The sequence below is a fragment of the Tenrec ecaudatus genome, chromosome 7, assembly GCF_050624435.1.
Source record: "Tenrec ecaudatus isolate mTenEca1 chromosome 7, mTenEca1.hap1, whole genome shotgun sequence".
In the NCBI taxonomy this organism is placed as follows: domain Eukaryota; kingdom Metazoa; phylum Chordata; class Mammalia; order Afrosoricida; family Tenrecidae; genus Tenrec; species Tenrec ecaudatus.
In genome coordinates this window covers 128,425,728-128,448,918 of record NC_134536.1, presented here as the reverse complement: position 1 = coordinate 128,448,918, position 23,191 = coordinate 128,425,728, and the positions used below count along the sequence as shown (strand labels likewise).

The 23,191-nt window shown below is 46.3% G+C and overlaps 2 protein-coding genes and 1 non-coding gene across 6 annotated transcripts in view; 2 read left to right on the top strand and 1 right to left on the bottom strand.

Annotated features, from left to right (window-relative positions):
• XPO5 (exportin 5) overlaps nt 1-9,362 on the bottom strand; it is a 44,503-nt gene extending 35,141 nt beyond the window's left edge. Inside the window, exons 1-5 of the mRNA XM_075555041.1 lie at nt 9,081-9,362; nt 7,390-7,511; nt 6,320-6,392; nt 5,230-5,367; nt 4,086-4,268 (exon numbers count right to left, since the gene is read on the bottom strand). Of these exons, the coding sequence (XP_075411156.1) occupies nt 4,086-4,268; nt 5,230-5,367; nt 6,320-6,392; nt 7,390-7,511; nt 9,081-9,185 (621 nt within the window). The 5' untranslated portion in view covers nt 9,186-9,362. The remainder of the gene's footprint in view (nt 1-4,085; nt 4,269-5,229; nt 5,368-6,319; nt 6,393-7,389; nt 7,512-9,080) is intronic.
• A 127-nt stretch (nt 9,363-9,489) lies between these two features.
• The window catches only part of POLH (DNA polymerase eta), a 30,726-nt gene continuing 17,024 nt past the window's right edge, over nt 9,490-23,191 (top strand). Inside the window, exons 1-6 of one of the 4 annotated variants that reach the window (XM_075555040.1) lie at nt 9,490-9,824; nt 15,048-15,437; nt 15,548-15,697; nt 15,903-16,037; nt 17,809-18,026; nt 22,485-22,654. In XM_075555040.1, the coding sequence (XP_075411155.1) occupies nt 15,552-15,697; nt 15,903-16,037; nt 17,809-18,026; nt 22,485-22,654 (669 nt within the window). In that variant the 5' untranslated portion in view covers nt 9,490-9,824; nt 15,048-15,437; nt 15,548-15,551. The remainder of the gene's footprint in view (nt 9,825-15,047; nt 15,438-15,547; nt 15,698-15,902; nt 16,038-17,808; nt 18,027-22,484; nt 22,655-23,191) is intronic. The other 3 variants (XM_075555036.1, XM_075555039.1, XM_075555038.1) reach the window with 3 other exon arrangements.
• Nucleotides 12,318-12,461, top strand: LOC142454118 (small nucleolar RNA SNORA48). The gene has a single exon (XR_012785640.1). It is a non-coding gene; the product is annotated as a small nucleolar RNA SNORA48 (small nucleolar RNA).

Sequence of the window (23,191 nt, the reverse complement as noted above, 5' to 3'; positions counted from 1 at the left end):
AGCAAAGCCCAGCTTCCCATGCTAAAATTCAAAGAAACTCTCACTGGCACGGTGTTAATGTGGGGGGAAAAAAATCAAAACAAATCTATATGCATACAATTTTTGAATCGTAGGTGTGGGCATATGATGGAGAAAATCCTGTTCAAAAATACAAAAAAAAACCAAAAAACAAAAAACTGCACACATACACACACCAAAACACTAAGCACAAAGTATAACGCACCAAGTAATCAAAATAATGGTTATCCCAGTTGTGTGATTACAGCTGGTTCTGATCCTCATACTGCAACTCCCATAATGCTGCTAGAGTGTTTACAATTCACGAATACATAGTTACTTTCCCTAGAAGCTCCTGAATGAGGGTTACATACAGTCAATGAAGGCAGGTAACGGCAAGACAAGCCAAGCGGGAGTGACAACTCCTGAAGTACCTGGAAAGGAACCACCCCTGGGGGGGGGGGCCACAAAAGATTTCCTGCACAGCGCCTTCTCTCAATGTCCCACAGGCGCTGTCATCACTAACGCCAAGTAGAGGTGGGGACGGGCAGAGCTGAGCAGAAACCACCACTAGCATCTACTGATGCTGCCCAAGAAAGGAAAGGGATCCAGTGAGAACAGCCCATGCCAAGCCCCACCCTCTCTGCTGCCACGAATTCTGACCCTCTGTGCTTCTGGGACCAGTGCAGGAAGCAGCCAGAGCAGTGGGACGTGGGGACCACTCAACCCATGCATCCACTGGGAGGGCAAAGAGCCCGAAACAGTGAGCAAATTGAGAAGCTGGGGCACGCAAAGTAGCACTTGATGTGTCCTGGTCTCGGGCACAGGGGGTGTCCTGGTTTAGTGGATTGAGAGCCCAACCAAGGCTAAGGGAGGAGACCACACTGGGTATGTTCCTAACTGGGGTCAGCTTGTGCTGCAAGAATGCTTTAAGATAACCTGTAAATACTTGAAAATCAGCGAACTTGACAAAGTGTTCCAGCCACGAGCAACAGATGATCTTTAATGTTACACAGCAGGCATCCTGCTTGAAAAAATGCAAGGTCACTCATCTTTAAAACGTTGATGCCCTACAAATCCCAACTCATTTAGCATTTTACCACTCACCTATCAATTTTCATAAACTCCAGAGTAAGATCTCAATTCATCTTATGCAGCTGATCTGTAATTTACTATCCTGTTGAGTTAAAACTTTGTCTTTTTTCCTGTGGAATGTTGAAACATCCAATGAAAAGGATTTTAAAAAGACAGAAGTCTACACATAGACAGTTACTAGGCTACCACCACGAGCCGTCAGGCTCTGAGCTACTTCTCAGAGCTCCCGACCGCGTCCCCACGAGTGGGTCCACATTACAGAAGGCATGGCCAGGGCTCTTCTGTGTGACAAAAGCTCCCCTTCTCCCAGGGCTTAAACTGGGGGCACAAAATAACAGCCCCTAATACGCATGCTTTTAAATGCAAAGTTTTTGGCAAGTTTACCTTTTAAGAATCTTTTAGGCTATTTTGGACAAAGATTATACCTAATAGAAAAAAAATAAGACTGGAATTCTAAGTCAACCATTTTTCAGAAGGAGACGCTTCCATCATCATCATATGCTGAGCGTGGTGCCTCACCTGTCATACAGGTAGAACTGTTTCTGCTGCTTAGCAATATGCTGACGATCACCATAGGGCTAGCATGTAAGGGGCCCTCACAGAGCCCTCACCACTCATAGGAAACTAACACTCGGGGGATTGTGTGATTCGCAAAAAACGAGCAAGTGTAGACCATATGCCGCATTTGCACAGAAATACAGTGCTGGACCTATCGAGTGTCAAACAAGCATAAGGAATGGCAGTGCTCCCAAGCTCCTCGCCACCCCCGTCTCTCGGAGCAGCGCAGAGGCTCTCTTCTTCATCATCTGATAGCGTTCCTCTGAAAACAGACCTAGGGAAGCTGCCATGGGCATAGCAGCCAATTCCGTTTATTCTCTTGTGTGAAATAAGTACTTCTGAGAATGCTAGCTTGGGGTTTCTCGGCCTCCGCACTAAGGACAGAAGAGGGTGAATTAGACCATCCTTTGTTGTCCTGTGCACTGCAGGATGCTCAGCAGCATAAGGGCACTAAGGACAGAAGAGGGTGAATTAGACCATCCTTTGTTGTCCTGTGCACTGCAGGATGCTCAGCAGCATAAGGGCACTAAGGACAGAAGAGGGTGAATTAGACCATCTTTTGTTGTCCTGTGCACTGCAGGATGCTCAGCAGCATAAGGAAATACGGACAACCACCCCAAGCTGCGACAATGTCTCCAATGTGCCACGAGGCGCAGCAAAGCTGCCCGGCTGAGATAAGCTTAGATAAGCTTCCCGCACGGGCTCTGAAGAGGCTCTGCTGACCGAGCACACCCTACTCGCCCTCTTCTGCAGAAGAAAGGGGAGGACAAGAACATCTAGGACTGCCGTGACTGGTCTCGCTTCGTCCCGAGCAGCAGTTCTCAACCTGTGGGTCACGACCCCTTTGGGGGGTCAAATGACCCTTCACAAGGGTCGTCTGATTCATAACAGGAGCAAAATGACAGTTATGAAGTAGTAACAAAAATAACGTTATGGATGGGGTCAGCACAACACAAGAAACTGCATGAAAGGGCCGTGGCCTTAGGAAGGTTGAGAACCGCTGCTCTAGAGGAAAGAAAACCCAAAATGGAAGTCACGTGGACACAATTAGTCCAATAGCCCATTGGACGGACCACGCCAACCCAGTCTCCTCGACTCTGAGACTGGATTATCCAGAAGGGCCAGTTAGGACTCCAGCTGCTCTAAAGGGGATTCTACACAGGTCTTGGATAGAATGTGGAACAAAACTCAAAATTACCAAAAAAAACCACCAAAAACAAAACCCAACAAAACGGTGTACTTGTCAGTGACACCCTCATGGGGGCAAACCCTTAACCTCTGGGCATGAGCTCTGACCCATATGGCTCAATTTTTAGGCAAACAACAGACAGGACTAAGCAGAGAAGAATAACCTTTAAGAATCACTCCTGGGGGTGGACGAGCTAGTGAGGGTGGAATGTAGCAATGATGAAACAGGCAGTTTTCCTCTAGTTCTCCAATGACCCCAATGCTACCTTACAAATCCAGCTAGACCAGAGGATGGACACTGATAGATAGGAACTGGAAACACAGGGACTCCAGGGCGGATAGGACCCCTCAAGACCAATGATAGCAGCCATAACAGGAGGGTAAGGGGGAAGGTGGGATAGAAAGGATCTACATATAACTTTCTCCCTGGGGAATGGACAACAGAAAATTGGGTGAAGGGAGAAGCCGCACAGTGTAAGACATGCAAAAATAATGATTTAGAAACTATCAAGGGTTCGTGAGTGAGGGGGGAGTGGGAAGGGAGGAGAAACGATAAGGAGCTGATTCCAAGGGTTCAAGTACAAAGAAAATGTTTTGAGAATGATGATGGCAACAAATGTACGAGTGTGTTTGACACAATGGATGTTATGTATGGATTGTGGTAAGAGTTGTAGGAGCCCAATAAAATGATTTTAAAAACAACAACAAAAAAAGAATCACTCCTGTGAGATCAAAAGGGCAGCATCTGCTCCAAGACAGAGCTCAGCAGGGCTAGGAGAGAAGGGATGGAAACAGGAAACCCGGGGAGGACGTGGGGTGAGTGATGACTCCGTGTGGGACTGCAATCAGTGAGATGAAAGACAATGCACCGAATGGGCCCACCCACAGTAAAACACATTAAAAGAAAGAGAAACCAGCAAGGCTCACTGCAGCCAAGATGGACACAGGCGTGCCCTGTGCGTCCTCAGTCCCAGGACGGAGACGGTCACTTCAACAAGATCACCCCGACCCATCAAAAACCGGGGCTTCCACATATTCAGAATGAGCCTTTGTTTTCATATTAAGTGTCCTTACTGTGAAGGACACCTTCTCTTCCCGAGCACAGAAACTCACGGAACTGATTGGTTAGAAAAGGAGTTCACTTTCCCTCCCGCCACCCCCTTTCTTTTCTGCATGTGACATGGCCCTTTTTTCGTGGAGAGTAGACACCCTAGCTCCTTGCTGAAGGGTGGGGAGGGAGCCCTTACCACTTGCCGGTACTTGTTTAAATTCTCTTGAAGGGTGTTAAGCAGGTAACTGAAGATCCTTTCCATGTTCTGGGTTAGTGTTTGCTGGATGTCCCTTCTTCTTTGAGGGGGAAGTGTCTGAAAGGTCACCACGTCTTCTGCCAGTCGCAAAAGGATGAACATCACTAATTCTGTCTGTGTTTCCTACAGCAACAGAAATATGCTCTTCAAAGCGGGTGCATAAGAAAATGTGATGGAAAAAAGCTGATGGTGCCCAGCTATCAAAAGATACAGCATCTGGGGTCTTAAAGGCTTGAAGATAAACAAGCGGCCATCCAACAAAGCCCACATGGAAGAAGTACGCCAGCCTTTGTGATCAATGGGATCAGGTATCAGGCATCAAAGAACAAAAAAATCCTATCATTGTGAATGAGGGGGAAGTGTGGAGTGGGGACCCAAAGCCCATCTGTAGGCAAATGGACATCCCTTACAGAAGGGCCACGAGGAGGAGACAAGCCAGCCAGGGTGCAATATAGTAACGATGAAACATACAACTTTCCTCTAGTTCTTAAATGCTTCCTCCCCCCTCCCCCCACTACCATGATCCCAATTCTACCTTTCAAATCTGGCAAGACTAGGAGGTACACTGGTACAGATAGGAACTGGAAACAAAGGGAACCCAGGGCAGATGATCCTCTCAGGACCAGTGGTGAGAGTGGTGATACTGGGAGGGTGGAGGGAAGGTGGGGTAGAAAGGGGGAACCGATCACAAGGATCTACATGTGACCTCCTCCCTGGGGGGACGGACAATAGAAAAGTGAGTAAAGGGAGACATCGGACAGTGAAAAAGACATGAAAGAATAATAATAATTTATAAATTACCAAGGGTTTGTGAGGGAGGTAAGGAGGGGAAAAATGAGGTGATACCAAGGGCTCAGTAGAAAGCAAATGTTTTGAGAATGATGATGGCAACAAATATACAAATGTGCTTGACACAATCAATGTATGTTTTGATTGTGACAAGAGCTGTATGAGCCACAATAAAGTAATTTTTTAAAAAGCTGTTTAAATGAAACTACTAAGACCCACCCCCTAAAAAAAGATAGCATAAAAACCCTGAGGATTTACGAAGGGTATACTGAATTAATTTGTTGGTCCTTCATACCCCTTGTTTGGAAAGAGTATCCAATTCCACCAGCATGTCCGGCCAGTGCTGTGGCCACTCTCGCTTGATCATTTCCACTACAATTCGAGACAGCACATCTTTAATATGGTTTTCCTCTTCCAAAATGTTTAATGTTCCCTGAAAAACAGCAAGAAATACTGAGATCTGCCACAAGTGAATCCCCACAGCACGGGGCTGTGAAAGGGCCGAAAACTCACGAGCAGACAAACAAACCTGTTCACCACGTCTGACTCGCTTGTCCTGCATCCTCACTAATCACCCTGCCCTCGGACAGCTTCAGTGAGGGCTGGGCCAGCTTATAAAGCGCTGTCACGCCAAGCAAGGGAGACATCACAGCTCTTCCCTGCAAACTCTAGAGACGCGCACGCGGGGCTCACTCGTTTTGAGTCAGGGTTGGAGGTGTGCAGAAACAAGGACCGTGGAGTACATTGAGAGAGATAATAAAACCAGAGGGTCTGGAGAAGCAAGTGAATAGGTCACCCATAGTACTAGCATTAGGAGATGGATGTCAGGACCGGTGTCCACTGGGTTTCCCAAGAAATAGCTCCAAGTGCTAGCCAAATAAGTTAATTAATAACTTTAAAAGGACCCTTTTCCTATTAAAGATACTATTTTGGGGAGATGAAAAGGGGTAGGAGATCCCATCATTCACACGGTTTTAAAAAAAAAAGTTTAAATAAGCATATTTAAAGCCCACAGCCCCCTCTCCTTCCTTCCTTTTTTGAATATTTAAAATAACTGCGGAAACCACTCATTCTGCACATTAGTGTGATACAACATAGAAAGGGAAACAAATAGTAAATCAAGATTCCATTCGTCCGCAGGCTGCTTCTGCTCTACCTTCCTCTGTTCAAAGCCGAGTCAGCACATCAAGGATGGAATCAAACCTCGCAAGAGAAATGCGACGCAGTAAGCTTTCTTGCGGTGGTGGTCTTTTGACCACAGAGGTGAACATTGAAGAGTATACAGAATCTGCTCTCAGCCTATGTGGTTCCAGTGACTCTGTACATAAATACTGTACAGAGGGGCGCGTGTCGCCCAAAGTGCCTTCCAACCAACTATCCCTTACATTTGCAATCAGCTCCATGACGCTGGTCTTCAGAAAGAACTTCTCCAGCCGAGTCATGCTGTTCCACCGAAACCTGCCCACCAGGGGGAGAAGGAAACGGAACCCCATCAGAAGTCTACTCTTCACAGACTACCTCGGCTTCCTGTCAGGATGGGCTGCCAAGTTCATTAAGAAATTATACTTTGGATCTTGTACCAGTCTACGATCGGACAGAGAGTTCACATTGAGCCAAAATACCAACAGCAGAAAAATTCCTGGGAAAAGTTTTCTATAAGCAGCCGTTGTTCATTAAAATCCACATAGGGTTTAGACACAAACCAAGTGCCCCCCCCAATCTTATTGAACAGAATGAGAGCAAACATACATCTGTGTCAACTCCAAGTATATAGCTGTTCTTCCAGACAATACAATCTTGATACTTCACCTTACTATGCTGATTTACAAGATAATAATAGCTCCCTTCCAACTGTGATGAAATCTTAAAAGGTGACTTCTATAGACGCTGGGGATGAGATGGCATGGAGGGGTGCTACTCAGGTTAGGAGGAGTGTTCAGTTATTTGCATACAATCATGCTTAGGGTGTGCGATTCAGAAAAGGGAGCCCTTGCTAAACTTGGGTTGGTGGTTCGAGCCCACCTGCAGCTTGGAGAAAGAAAGGAAGAAAGATGAGGTCGTCTCTTTCTGTAGAGCCGTGGCCTCAGAAACCCTATAGGGCTGCTGGACTGATTGAGAGTGGGTTGGTTTGGGATTTGGTGCACAATTCTAAAAAGGCTTGAGAGCCTGCTGACCCATAAGAGAAGTGCAATAGGTTGGTCGAATGACTAGCAGCTAATGTTTTGTGACTGCTTCCCACATGCCAGGCACTTTACAGATGCAGAAAATGAAGAGTGGAGCGCTCGGCCCTGAGTAAGAGCTCCCATGAACTTCTGCTAACCTCTTGGGAATCATTCCTTTTTTATTCCCTCCGGACTGCTCTTTTCTATTTACCTAAAGAACAACACCGAGCCACCTAAGGTTAGAAGATTTGCCCACTCACATACTCCAATGGTCAAGCCCAAGGATGTCTTACTTGACAACGTGTTCCAGGATCTGAAGGCCAAAATGCCTGACAATGGCCATTTGGGTTTTCTCAGCCAGCCTCAGGCCACAGTGGACACAGATGGGGCACTTTTCTTTAAATTCTTCACAGAACTGAAAGAGGGAAAGTTAGTGTTTCTCTTGGGAACTAACAAAGACGAGACTAAGCAATATCTTACGAAATTCTACTTTGAGCTACAGCTGAAGTTACAAAAACAACACAAACCAAACAGATCAATATTATTTGAATAAAGAAGCAACAACCATTTCTTTCACTTTGATAAGGTACTTTGGTGGTATAGTGGTTTATTGACTGAACTTCTAACCACAAGGTCAGTGGTTCAAACTGACCAGCTACTCCCAAGGGAGAACCATGAGGCTGGCTACTTCTTGGAAACCGACAGGGGCTATAGGGTCATCATGCTTTAGACTTGACGATGTCAGTGAGTCTGGTTTTCAATGTGGGGGTTCTGGATTTTCTACGGTATGATCTTGCTAATACTTTAAAAGAAAATAAAGCAAGGCAAAAAATTTTAAAACTACTTGTTTCAGAGATACAGCGCAGAGCTACATGGAAGTGAAAGGCAATTCCTAGGATTTATTAGATTTTAACATATGCTACTGTATTTAGAACTTAAAACTGTTGCATCTAGGTGACCAGCACAAGCAGGGTCAGGGTAAGGCACTATCTCTATTTTCAAATGTTGTTGTTGCTAGGTGTCCCCACTCATAGAAACCCTATATGCAGGATCTTATAAAACACTCAGCGAGGTGCTACATCATCCAGGAGGTATTCCAATGCTTGTGCTCCGTGCTGCAGTACTATTTTCAAACGCCCCATAATAAATAACAGTATTAAACTCCTAGAAGAATTCAACTGTTGCAGACTTCAAACCCTGTGACATACATCCAGCTACTGGAAAGTTCCCTCCAAGTGGCGCTATTTGATTACGTTGTATCACTTCAAACATGTTCAGCAAAAAAAAAAAATTTTTTTTCCTCAACAGTCATCTCTCAGCGCTCAGAAAGGCGGCTTGGATAGGGGGGCTAGGGGTGGGGGCGCGACAAGCTTCTGTTTTTAACAGCACCCCCCTTTCTATGAGAATCCCGAAATGGGAGCGCAGGAGTCAGGTCCGAGAGAGCATCCGGGACACACGCAGAGGACTTTCAGGAAACCAAAGCACCCTTGTTAAAATGCAAAGTAAGCGGTCCAAGTTCAACTTGGCGGAAAATCGCCCGGGAGACCATCGCACACTAACGAGCACGGTGCGCGGGGGAGTGTGCTAGGAATGGACCCCGAAAAGGCCCAGCACGAGGCGTGTGCACGTCCAGAGGAGGTGCAGTCCGGGGGCCGGGGCGCGGCGAGGTCAGCGGGGAAGAAGGAAGCACTGAGGAGGAGGCTAGTGCCGGGGGCGGCTCCACACGTGCGCCCTTGGGAAAGGGGGGTGGGCTGGGGCTCCGCCCGCGGCGGGGGGCCCGGAGACGCCCGTGGCCAGCGCGGGCGGGAAGAGAGCAGAGCCAAGGGGAGAGGGGAGGCGAGCGAAGGGCAGGCGCGAGGGGCCGAGAAGGCGGGGGTGGAGAGCCGCCGGGCAGGCCCCCTCCACGGCTGGGGGGAGCAGGTCCCGCGGCGTGGGGGCGAGGGAGGGTCTCGGCCTAGGCCCGGGGCGCCAGGACCCCGGCTACCTTGAGGGCTTCCAGCCGGTAGCGCTGGGTGGAGCTGGGGTCCATCATGACCGTCACCGCTTTCACCAGTTGCTCGCACAGCGCGTTCACTTGATCCATCTCCATGGCGAACGCCGCGCGCCGCGAGCGCGCCGCACGGCCGTCCCGGGAGCACGAGGCGCGGACCGAACCCGCCCTTGGCGGGACCCCAAGCTGGTCCTGGGGCGCGCGGGGCTTGGGGGAGACGGGGAGCGAGGGGGAGGAGCGTGAGCAGCTGAAGCACCAGCCAGGAAGGAGCCGGCGCTGCGCACGCGCTCGGGCCGCCACTGCGCACGCGCGCCCGGAAGTGGCGGCAAGCGCGTCACGCTCGCCTCTCGGGGGGCGGAGCCGCGGGCGGAAGCGCCGTGCTGCGCAGGCTCGTCAACCGCCGTCCGAGCGCGCGCGGTCTGAGCTGTCGGCCGCGCTCGCCCTGCGGCGCCCGGGCCCGGGTGGACCGCCTCCGTGAGGGCGCCTGCTGGGTGACTCCGGGTCCGTTTCCACAGATTGCTGTCCAGACCAAATGGACCACCCTGGGAAAGGCGACAAGGAAGTCAGGACCCGTCCACCCTCCTTGCCCGGCGACGTTTCTGCCTCGGACGGTTCTGACAGGTGCTCCTCACCGCGGTGAGAGAACTCAGCCCGGCTTCTCGCGCTGCCGGTCTGGGAACAACATTGGGCTGCAGGTTTCGGGAAGAAGAGACATAGTTAAGACTCGGGTATGGTCCTGTAAGTGGGATTTTCTTTTAGAAAAAAAATATTCATCCCTATAGAGCGTAAATCGACATTTTCATTTGTAACCCATTCCTCCCCCGCCCCCGGGGGAGGGAGCTACGGTATCATTTCAGACTTGTTTGTACTTGCTGCGCTAGATGGAGGGATTGAAGGATCCCATTATTGAAGGCTTGGGCGGTCCTGACGATTTTAGCAAAGTGTTGTTTCTTTTTCCGTCTTTAAAAAGCTCCCGTTTCCCCAGCCAAACACGTTCATGGAAAACTGTAACCGTTTTATTTTCTGTTGAGCTGCATATCTGTTTTTGCATTTGCATATTTAGCAAAATGTTGGCTGGGCTAAAATCACTCCTTCCTATTTCTGCTCCACTCCTGATAACGGTGCCTGTTGTGATGCCTGGGGCTGGGTTTTTTTTGTTTGTTACAATGCATTTACTATTTTTATAAGGACGTTACCTGTACTCATCTACCCACCCCACTGTTACCAGTCGTGTATGACTCATTTCCACCCTTTAGGCCAGAGTAGAACTCCTATTTAGGGCTTCCAAAATGGAGAATCTTCAAGGTAGCAAACAGCCTCATCCCTTCTCCCCCGTTATCCCAGTACCTCTGAAAAGCCACTCCAAGTTCCAGGGACTTCTGACATGTCAAGGCTTAAATGCACACATATTTGACGTATCACCTGCCTGTCTTAGGTGAGTGAACATTGGGAATGTCTTCAGAAGGAATGATTGCCTTGACTACTCTGACTTTCTGTGTTCCTCACTCCTTCCACTTCCAGCTGTAGAGTTCCATGCCCCCCTATTTTACAAGGTAGATGCTTTTTTTTAGAAGACAGCTGGGTGCTTGCTCAAGTGTGTAGCCTGTTTCAGATGTTCATAGCTATCCTATCAGTTAGTGGTTTCCAGCTTCTGCTGCATCTGACAATCACGTGGGACATTTTTAAAAATCGCAATGCCCAGAGAGCACCCAGGCCAATTAAAGTAAAATGCCTGAGGATGGCAGCCAGATTGCGATGAAAGGTGCCTAGGTGATTCCAATGTAAAGTTTAGGAACCCCTGTTTTAGGTTGAGTTCTTCTAGATCCCCCTTTGCAGATTGAATGACCCTTTCACAGGGGTCGCCTAAGACCTTATTTCGGATGGTCTGAGGAACCAAGACACTGCTCCTCTATCCGGCTCTAGGCGAGTCCGCCCACAACATGAGGAACTAAAAGGGTCCTGGCATTAGGAAGGTTGAGAACCACTGATCTAGATCTTTGACACGGTTGAATGATAACATTAGTCTGTACCCACTCTCAAGTAGGTAAGGTGTGCTGGTGCTGTCAGTCTGTCACCCATATCTTATTCTTTGTGTATGTGTATGAACAAGAAGCCCTGGTATAGTGGTTACACATTGGGCTGCTAACTGCAAGGTCAGCAGTACAAAAGCACTAGCTGCTCTTTGGGAGAAAGACAGAGCTTTTTATTCCTGTAAAGAGTTACAGTCTTGGAAACTCATAGGGGGCAGTTCTATCCTGTTCTAGAGGGTCGCTCTGAGTCAGCATCAACTCAATGGCAGTGGGTTGAGTTTTTTTTAATCCGTGACCAGCATGTAGTATTGTTTTCTTTGATACTAAACTAATGTATCTGAGTGAGTAGAAAATCACTGTTAGAACTGTAAAGATAGTATGGCGGTGGCATCTACCCTTTTCTGACGTTATGAGGGGGAAATCACTGTCAGCATCAGCCCAAAGCTGATCCTGGGAAGCCAAGGTCAGGCATTCCTGCACCCTGTACAACACCCTCCTCTTACCAATTCTGACACCAGTGACCCTTCCAGAAGCACTCGCTACTCCTCTGATAGATTTGATAGTTAATTTATGACAGTAGCCACACAAAACTCAGACAATACTCAGGATTCGGGGTGTCAGGCTAGGTTCTCTCAAGAAGCAAAATCAGTGAATCCATTCAATATGTAAATAGGTGGCTAGATCACTCACTCACTCACTGCTGTGTAGTTAATGTTGACTCATAGCAACCCTAAAGGACAGGATAGAATTGCCCCTGTGAGTTTCTGAGACTAATTCTTTATGGAAGTAGAAAACCCTCGTCTTCTGTGGAGCAGCTGGTGGTGTAGAACTGCTGACTGTGGGGTCCATCCCCACAGTCAAATGGGCTCTTAGGAGCTATGTGTACAGTTATAGAAAAGAGGAGACAGGAAAGGGAGGCACAGGGGACTGATCTCCAATATCAAGAGAAGAGCTTTGAGTTTATTCAACAAAAAGATTTTATAGTGATCCCTTTGTTAGTAATCCTCTTGTTAGTACATACGAAGAGATGGGCAATGTATCAGTCTAGAATATCTTAAGCTCTATAGGGGAGCACTTCAAAGAATGTGTCTGGCAGGTGAGAAACAAATGGTGTCAATTGCTCTTTAAGAATAAAAGACACAAAAAAATAATGATGGCAACATATGTTTAATAAATAAATAAAAAGAATAAGAGACAGATGAACCCCTGGCTGTGGGCAAAGAGACACCTGATTGGTGGTGGTGCTCTTATATCAGTCAGGGACAGAGCAGACTGGCAGCCCTTTGTTCATCCTAGTTTGATGCCTAGATTGTAGCCAGAGCTGTTTCATGCCTAGGGCACATAAGAAAATAAATAGAAATTAAAGATAGATCTAGATAGGGGTCTATATCTTTAACTGCACATATGGCGAGCACATCTGTAGGAAACAGCTTATCATTTTATGGAGGGTGGATGTGAAGAAAAGTTCTTCCTAGAGAATATGTACATTGGGGTTTATCTGTTTTCTCAGGACTGTGGAGGTTTTCCTCTAAACACTAGAGCTGGTCTTCCAAGCCCTGTGGTCACAAGTGTAGAGATTAAGCTGCTTACACTTCCAGCTTCTCAGTTTCCCCCAGCTGACCTTGCTGATCACAACCAAATGCTTAACCACTACATTGTAGATAGATAGATTTATGGTGTCCGGCTATCGAAAGAGATAGTGTCTGGGGTCTTAAAGGCTTGAAGGTGAACAAGTGGCCATCTAGCTCAGAAGCAATAAAGCCTACATGGAAGAAGCACACCAGCTGGTGCGATCACGAGGTGCCAAAGGGACAAGGTATAAGGCATCATGCAAAAAATAAAAGAATATATGTGTGTGAATATATGTATATGTGTGTGTATGTATGTGTGTGTGTATACATACGTGTGTGTGTATGTATATATATATATATATATATATATATATATATATATATATATATATATATATATATATACACACCATAGTGAATGAAGGGGGAAGTGCAGAGTGGAGGCCCAAGTGTCGACCACTGGAGATTCCCTCACAGAAGGGTTTAGGAGAGGAGATGGTCCAGTCAGGGTGCGATGTAGTACCGATGAAGAACACAGCTTTCCCCCAGATCCTGGATGCTTCCTCCCCCCAACTACCATGATCCGAATTCTACCTTGCAGGGCTCGATAGGGCAGAGATTGTACACTGGTGCATAGGGGAGCTGGAGGCACAGGGAATCCAGGGTGGACGATACCTTCAGGACCAGGGGTTTGAAGGGCGATATTGGGAGAGTGGAGGGTGAGTGGGTTGGAAACGGGGGACTGATTAAAAGGAAATAACAATCTGTGGATTATCAAGGGCTCATGAGGGAGGAGGGAGCAGGGAGGGAGGGGGGAAAAAGACCTGATGCAGAGGGCTTAATTGAAGAGCAAATGCTTTGAGAGTGATTAGGGCAAAGAATGTGCGGATGTGCTTTATACAATTGATGTATGTATATGCGTGGATTGTGATAAGAGTTGTATGAGCCCCTAATAAAATGTTTAAAAAAGAAAAAAAAAGATTTATCTCAAGGAAATGGCTCTTGCAGTTATAGGTGGTTGATGATGGTAAGTCCATCAGGCTAGATGCTTCTCCTGACTCACAGTTTCAGGGGATGATGAACCCCTGCGTGAGCCCGCAATATGGCTGGCTGCTGCATCAGTCCCAAGAACTAGAGGTCAGATGATGACGTGATTCCAGATTCAGCATGGACAGTGAGCAGGAGAGCAAGTGAGCTTTGCTACAACATGGATACATACTGAAGGAAGGCCACACCCCCGAGGAAACTGCCTGATTGTTCACATCATGGAGGTGATCCCATCATAGCTCAAAACGGAGGATAACTGCATCGTAACAGCACTGCCAAGCCACTGAGGATCACGACCTAGACAAGTTGACAAGTAGCTGTCACCTGGGTTTATTAGTGAAGTGACTGGTTATAATTCAGGATCAGAAATGATTTGAGATTCATACGTTTTTTTCTATCAGGACAGCCTCTTCTTAGCCATGCCTGCAGGCAGACCCTTCTTTGACCTGTGCCTTTTTGAGCAAGTGTTACAAAGCCCTGTAGTTTGACCAGTAAATGCTTGCAGGCACCCAACTCCACCAGTGCGCCTACTGCCCAACCAAAGGCACTCAGGGCTCTCACTCCATGGACTAGGAAGGCCATCACATTGCCACCTGTTGTTCTCCTGGTTCTGCTGCCACCATCTCTCACCATCTCTGGTGTCACAGTTCTTTGTCTCTTGAGTCTAGGAGATTCCCAGCCTGGGGACCTCGGGTTCAATGGAGGTGTTCCATTCCCACCCCTTCTTGCTAATAGCTCCTCCCTTCATGCCTCTAGGGTGGCTCTTTTTAAGCCTACTGATATCGCAGAATTCACTAGTCCCCTCATTAGAGTGCCATGCACTTTGTTTGCATGGTCCCACTTCTGGGGTGCCATGCATCTTATTTGCATTATTAGCAAATTGTCCAATCTTTTTGGTGGACCACAGTTACCTTATTTTGCATAGCCCAATCCAATCATTTGGTGGCTATTAGAAGTGCTTGGGAGAAGGGTCATATAAAAGTAATTCATTGTAACAACACAACAATAGCACTGATTACAGCCAGTCCATTTCCTGACACTGATGGGTGCTAAAAGGAGTAAATGTTTGAGGAGAAACAGATTATTTTCATAGTTTTGAAGTATTTACCTCAAGAAGTACATCAGTTACAAAAGGAAAAATAGTCACGTGACAGTGAGAAACCCAGAAAACATTACCTCTTTGTTGGTAGTGCAGACTCAAGGAGACCTCGCATACAGGACAATTGAGGGGCTATTGTGATTTATGGTGTTTTCATTGGCTAGTTTTTCAGAAATAGCTCACCAGGCCTTCCTCTTCTGTCTGTCTTTGCAAGCTCCACTGAAGTCTGTTCAGCATCAGAGAATACATGCACCTCCACTGACAGGTGACTGCACTCAAGGGACACTGCTAGGACTTGAACCCAGATCTCCTGCGTAGAAGGCACAGCTCCTGATTTGATACACTTATAGGAGCTGCCTCCCCCACCCCCCAAAAAAGCAGCCTCAGTGTAATCATGCTACAGCTCAGTCGCACCCATGCTGAGACCTTTCTCAAAATAACTGACGAGTACTCCTCAGAAGTGTCACTGTCATGGAAACGAAGAACGACGGAGGAAGCGTCACAGGTTAGAGGAGTCTGAGGAGACAGCATGACTATGGGCATTACAGCACCTGGACCAGAAAAGGGACGTTTGTGGGGAAACGGTGAACTCCAAATACAGGAGGTAGTTGTGAGTCATAGTTTTTGTTGCTAACTTGTGCTAATGGCATTATATCTAAGAGTTCATTGCCAATAAATATCCTGTCTAACCATCTGTAAAATATTGTTTTTCAGGAGGATGGCCGCCAGCTACCCTGGACAGGATCGGGTGGTTGCCCTGGTGGACATGGACTGCTTTTTTGTCCAAGTGGAGCAACGACAAAATCCTCACTTAAGGAATAAGCCTTGTGCAGTCGTGCAGTACAAATCATGGAAGGGTGGGGGGTATGTATCCTGATCACCATTGCAGCAGTCTAGTCGCTTATGGTTTTGATCTCTGAAAGGCTGTGTATGTGGCTGAACGATGGCTTATATGGCCAAAAAGTGTGTGCATTTATGTGGCAATAATATCTTTGTGTTGCCAAGTTTCTGTGTGTACGTGCCTATTATCGTGTGATCATTTGTTCCCGCTCCCTGTTTTTTACCTTAGAATAATTGCAGTGAGTTATGAAGCTCGTGCTTACGGGGTCACTAGAAACATGTGGGCAGACGATGCGAAGAAGTTGTGTCCCAATCTTCTGCTGGCACAAGTTCGTGAGTCCCGGGGGAAAGCTAACCTCACCAAGTAAGAAGAAAAAGTGGCCTAACAGGGAATAAAAGGGTTGGAGGTAGTATTCCATGAAGCTAGGAACTGGTGTTTCAAATTTGCTTTGTATAAATTAGATCTGAAAAAATTCCCTTTGATCTTCAAGTTTTAGAAGTTTAGCTTTGGGACAAGAGACAGCTGTTGGCATAGCTAAGTCAGAGGTAGGCACAAGTCCCGGCCACGATAATACACCTAAGAGCTGGTATGTTTTGAGCACATATGATGTGCCCGGCATTGTGTTAAGTTCTCTATAGTCAGTATCGCTAGACCTCACTTTGCTATAAGGTAGCCACCAGTATTGGCCATGTGATCAAGTCAATTCTGACTCTGTAGAACCGCTATAGGACAGAGAGCTGCCCTGTAAGGCTTCCAAGGCTGGGAGCTGTGTGGAGTTGTTCCCTCATCTTGCTCCTGCAGAGGGGCTAGTAGCTTCAAACAGCTGACCTTTGGGCTAGAGGATTGATGTCTCCTGGCAACATGTCCAAAGTACATAAGACAGATCTGTGTGCTATTTTGGCCGTCCGTGATAGTTTCACTGTTCTTCACCAATACCATAATTCAAAAACATCGATTCTTCCTAGAAATTTAGAATTATTATTTTAACAATTAATTTGAGAGGTGATAAACATGTTATTTATGGAGACCTAATATATACTAAGTACTTTTTAAAAGACACTGTGCAGAGGCCATGCTAATCTTCTAATTATGTTTATAAGGTTTTATATATATTTCTTTAAATACCATGGAGTAGTTTTTCTCAGGAGGCTGTGAAGACACCCCAATCTCCAGTTCTGAAATGGTGTATCTTTTCCTGACTGGTGGGGAAGGGTGGGGGTGCTATACCTCTCTCTCCTCCCACTCCCCCACAAGAGTAGCTTAAGGGGGGGGGGGAAAGCCCAAGTCTGTGTAATTTATTCATGTGAGCATGTTTTTAAAGAATGTATACTAATTTTCACAGGACTCTTAGTGAAGACGTACAAATATTTCCCTCTCTGGCTCAAAGTAGGTCCAACATGAACAAAGAACTGATTTTAAACTCCACAGCAAATCCACAGCAGAGCAAAGAAGACAGCCACCTGTTGCCATAGAAAACATGTTGTAGGACTGGGAGAGCGGCTTCACGTGCCTTTGGAGTTGGACTAGGAGGGACAGCGCGAGGACCAGCTCCTAGGTTAAACAAACTAACCAGTGACACATATAAAATTCATAATATCATCTAGTAATTTATAACGAAAAGTATTTTGAGGAAGACCAGATTCTTGAGCCCGTTCATCAGTGTTTTTTTCCTCATGTAAGTAAGTTCCTTCTTGTTTGAAGATGTGAAGACCAAATAGAAGCAGCAGCCTGCCTAGCCCATATATGCAAATAGCAAAAGGCCCAAGCAATCACAGTGAAGTATTATCTGGTCAAACGAGTGTGAGGACATGGCTCTTCTTTAGAGCACTGCTCCTTGCCACATAGACACCCACGTTCACGGGCTGGATGCTTTCTACCTGACAGTGCTCAAGTCCCACTCCAACTGTTGGCCTCCAGGGGTCAGCCTTGTCTTTGCTACTGTTAGGGTGATCCATCTGCCAGCCTACTCACCCTGTGTTGGTTGCTATCTGGTCTCTGTCAGGCCACGTGTCTTTAGGGAGCTTCTGCACTGATTTTGTATGTTATTACTCCATTCTGAGAGAGTTGGAATGCAGTCAGTCATCTCATTGTTCCCTCTGTGTACTGCCGGCACATATGATCCGTATACTTTCAGGTACCGGGAAGCCAGTGTTGAAGTGATGGGAGTAATGTCTCGTTTTGCCGTGATTGAACGTGCCAGCATTGATGAGGCTTATGTAGATCTGACCAATGCTGTACGAGAGAGACTACAGAAGCTAGAAGGCCAGCCTATCTCAGCAGACTTGCTGCCAACCACCTACATTGAAGGGTTGCCCCATGGCCCTACAACAGCAGAAGGGACTGTTGAGAAAGGTACATCTATAGCTTCCTATTGCTTCTGCTCCCTGCCTTTGCACCCTGCTTTGCTTGGGCATGCTGATCCTTCTTGAACTGAATAAATTGCCAGGCCTCCCGTGATAGGGTGCACCGGTTCTCTTATGTCTCTGAGTACATGGCTGCTGAGAAGCTGTAAAAGCAAGTCTCTTAGAGATAAGTAAGGCGGGTTAGTGTTAGGAATAGAAGCTGAATGCGCACTTTTGTCAACTGTAGGTTAATTTATATGATTGTAGCTTAGTGTCTTGGATTCTTCATTTGTAATAAGGATGAGAATTTGGGGAGGGTCTGAGGGACAGGAAGTTAAGTCACTCGGCATTTCTGGGTAGTTCACAGCAGAATATCACCAGTGGGCCGTGCCTGGCCCCTCATTGTGCTCTACTGCTCCCTTCCCTTCCCACCCACCCTTGGTTGTTGTGTGTGAAGTATCTCTGTAGATGTGTATTATAATTGTATATAATTCGTGTATATGTGTTAGGTTCGAGCTCCCAGCCAGGAAGGGGTGGTACACCTAGGTGGGCATTGCACCTGGATTGGCCGATCTGGGCCAGATGATTTTGATTCAGCCAATGGGGTCCACCAGTATTGTCGACCACGCCTCCCCATGGGACTCCTGAAAAGCCAGAGGTTTGGCTCTGGTGCGTTCTCCCAGCGCCTCCAACACACAGTTCAGCACGGCTGGACTACACAGCCCCGTACAGCTGTGCCACGTCCCACCAACCATGCCTCGGACTCTGGCTTGTGTTCGTTCCATTACTGTAAAACCTGAAACTGCTTCTAACTTTTATAAAACTCACTTGGGTCACAAACCAGGCTTCAGGGTGAATTCTTTCTCTTTTTTCTTATTTTTTGCAATGGCAATTTAGAGGTCTCTCCCTGTGGTGGTTATATTTACATGTAACTGACTGCTTTTACTAACCAAAAGCCTGCCAGTTTGAATCCACCCAGCAGCACCATGGAGAAAAGGCCTGGCACTCCACCTCTGTCAGGTGACAGCCACTGAAAACCTTATGGAGTCGAGTTCTCCTTTGACGTGCTGGGTCCCCGGACTCGAGGACAGCGAGAGGAACTCTAGCAGAACGTTCCGTGATGTGGAACCATCATGTCTACAGAGGATTCTGCTAGTGACGACTCACAGTCTCTAGGGGATTTCTCATGAATGGGACTACCAGGTCATAGGGTAACGCATACAAAGGAGCCTTCAAATACTTTGTGGACAAATTCTGTTACCTTGAGTTCTATTTTTTCGTGAACTGTTTGAAGCCCTTTTGTATATATAGTTTCACCAAGTACTGCTAGCTTTCTCGCCAGAATGGCTATACATACGAGGCCCTATTTCTTCTATATCGTCATCAATGTGTGGTGCTATCAGTTTTAAAATATATTTGCCAGTATGATGGCTAACAAGCGGTGTTTTACTTTAGTTTGCATTTCTCTAGTTATAGGGCTGAGAAGCTCCTCATAGACTTATTGGCCAATTGAGTTTCTGCTCTGTGAATTTTGCTTATTTATAATCAGAGCATATTTTCCCATCTGGTTTCTCGCCTTTTTACTGTTGCTGTTGCTTATTGGCCCGTGTGTAAAGACTTTTGTTTGCCCTGGGTTGCAGTGTAATTCATATGGAAGGCTTTGATCTTCATCAGTAAGTGCTTCAAGGCCTCCGTGCTTTCAGCAAGTAAAGCCGGTCATCTTCATTTAGCAGGTTGTTTAATAAGTCGCCTTCCATTCCTGATGCCCGTTCTTCATGTAGTTCAGCTTCTTGGATTAGTTGGGCAGCATACAGATGGCCTAAGTATGGCGAGAGGATCCAACCCTGACTCATACCTTTCTTGATTTTAGACCACTCATGATCCTCTTGTTCTATTTGAACAATTGCCTTTGGTCTTGTGCACCTTCAGCAGGAGCATAATGAAGTGTTCTAGAATTCCATTCTTTACAGTGCTGTCCATAATGTGTTACAATCCTCATGGGCTACTGCCTTAGCATTGTCAATAAGACACAGGCATTCTCTGCTTCCAGCCAAGATCCATTTGACTCCATCAGTTATATCCTTTGTTTCACATCCTCTCTGAACCCACATGAATTTTTTATGGTAGTTCCCTGCCAATATGTTGTTACAACTGTTTTTGGATTTTCTTCAGCAAAATTTTATTTGTTTGTGATATTATTTGATAATGCCCACATTCTGTTGGATCACCTTTCTTTGGAATGAACACAAGTATGGATTATGATAGTTGTAAGTACTAGATTTAAAAGAATTAATGAAGAATAGAGATTTATATTTCTTTAAATTTAATATTATGAAAGCAAGATTTGGTTGGATCTCCCAGAGCAAAGAATTAGACATCTTTTCAAGGGTGTGTTGACATGTGTTTCCAAGAGAAATTTTGATAATGGCAATATTTGAAATAGTGTATCTGTTCCCCTCTCGTGTAACAGCACCTTTAGAACTGTGATTTTGTAACATTATTCCTATTCAGAAGGGCTCTTTCAGAACACATGTGGGTTGTTGGGCTTTAACCATAAAGAAACTGCCTGGACATAAATCTGTAGCATGGGGCAGGGGGTCACTTCAATCTGTTATTACTTGCAGAAACAATATAGATTTGTCTAGAACAAAGTCCAAAAGAGTTTCACTAATTTTCGTTACAGTAACACATTTCCCTGCGCTGGATGTTTTAAAACAAGGTGGGAAGTTTCTTGTTGTTGTCCAACAATTGTAAGATGATTTGTAATATCTTGAAGACGTGGTGCTAAAGGGAATTAGTAGACCTCCTTGGGAAAACTTGGGTTGAACGATTGTTCTCCGGCCTCAGGGTGTTGATGGTGGAAGCCACAGACCGGCTGGTTTCCGAGGGGAGCTACGTTGGACAGGAGACATTTGATGTTGAGAAAAGTGAATGCTAAAGTGTATATGGAAATACGGAGACATGAACTAGTCAGAACGAAGTTGGAGGTCTTATACTAACTGAATTTGAGATTTAACTGTAAATCGACAGTAACTGGGGGAGTGTGGTATTGATGTCAAATACAAGATTTAAATAATGTGATGCTAATCATTACCATTTCACCAGAAAGAAAGACCCAGTGGCAGTATTGAATAGGGGATAAGATTGACAGTGTTGATACTTAGGAATACCTCATTTGTGGGCATTGTCTAGAATGCTGTCAATGGAAATGGAAAAAATGAATATCTGGATTTTTAACCTTTAATTCAAGTCAGAATTGAGGGATAAAGATTTGCATTTACTTGACACAGCCCTGGCGAGGCTGTGGATCATGCCCTGGACCGCTCAGGTTTAAGTCCATTCACAAGCAGCAGCTACCCCTCTGGAGAAGGAAGAGACTTTCTGCTCCAGTACAGCCTTGGAAACCCACACCAGGGGGTCTGCTCTGCCCTATGGGGTTGCTGAGTCAGAACCCACTGGACAGCAGTGAGGTTGGCTTTGGTTTGCTCACCATAAACCAGTTGGCCCATAAGAGAGTTTACCAAGAGAGAATGTGTTTGTATAGAGACGAGGGAACGCTGCTCAGAGCCCAAGGTTAGAGTGTGTGAGGAGGATGACAAGCTAGCCAAGGGGAGGGAGGAAACTGTCACTCTAGTGGGAAGTCTGTCCTTACAAGGGCTCACCTGCCTCATCTCTGATCTCAGCAGCACCAGCATACTTCTCTTGCGGTGTTTAGCTCTCCAGGCTGCCTCTTTAAACCAGCATGGCTACGTTTCCTCTGCACCCCACCCTCGTGCTCTAATGTGCTCTTCACAATTATGGCTCGTTCTGAAAACGATGATGGCACCATAGGTGCAAATGTGCTTGACATGATGGATGGATTGGATGAGAGCTGTAAGAGCCCCCAATAAAATGATTTGAGGGGGGAAAAAAATCATGGCTCATTCTAAATTGGATACCGAAGATACAAAGCCACATCTAACTTGTCAGAAGAACAAATCTTGCAGTGCTTCTTAGTGGATTTTAAGTCACAACTGGAACCAGCCTCCAAAAAATGTGTAACCTACTAACTGCAAATGGACGCGGAAGCTTGATGTCATTTTGAATATTTTCTAATTGGACAACAATAAAACGTATAGATGTTCAAGGGGAAGTGGGAGGAAGAAAGTTCAGGAAAACTGGGGAGAGAAAACAGATATCCTTATAAATAAATCCTGGCTCCTGAATGAATGATAGCAACAGCAAACACGTGGCGCATTTTAGAACTGTAAAGCGCAACCTCTGCTGAAGCTGCTGGCATTCCCATGAAGGAAAATGGATCCCTCTGCTACTCAGTCTTCTGAAATGGTGGCCCTGCACATCTCTCCTCCCTGTTGTGTGTGAAAGCCTACATCTGTAGTGCTCAGAATCTGAGCATTGTTGCCTTAGCTAGCACCATGGAAGGGTTTTTCAAAACGATGTCTAATTATGACCCCTTCAACTTTTTCAGAGGAAATGCGACAAACAGGCCTATGTCAATGGCTTGACACCCTTCAGCTTGGTCACCCTGCCTCTCCAGACCTACAGCTCACTGTGGGCGCTGTGATTGTGGAGGAGATGAGAGCCGCCATAGAACGGCAGACGGGCTTCCAGTGTTCAGCAGGAATCTCCCACAACAAGGTGAAGACCAGCCGGAGAGTCCTGATGACCACAAGCCTGGCGCTCTTTAGTTAGTGCACATAGCAAGGACCAACCTGGGTGGGGCGTGTCGGACATGATTCAGACGTACAATTTGAAATGTGTTTCTGTTTGAAATGAATCTTAACGTTCAAACAAGGCCTGATTTGTCCTTTCACATGAGAGTTAACATTTAAACATGCACTGCCCTACAAAGCAGGCTGCAACACTGACGGTATAGTTGGGTTCCATGCATTTCCTTAATGGCTGAACCAGCCAGAGGAGGAGGACAGCCATGGAAGGTCTGGACTTGGGGAAAGCAGTCGAGAGCCGGAACTGGGCAGGACTGCCTTGATTTTCCCAGAGTTCGAAAGTTTCCCACCATGGCCAGGGAAATCTGACCACTTTTCCTACCCTGTTCTGGGAAATATTTGGGTTTCCTTCCTGATAGGTTTTGCCTTACACAGATGTTTGCAGATTTTGCTGGATAAATGGATTTCTTTTCACTTGCTGACTAGTCTAGCATTACATCATTTTCAT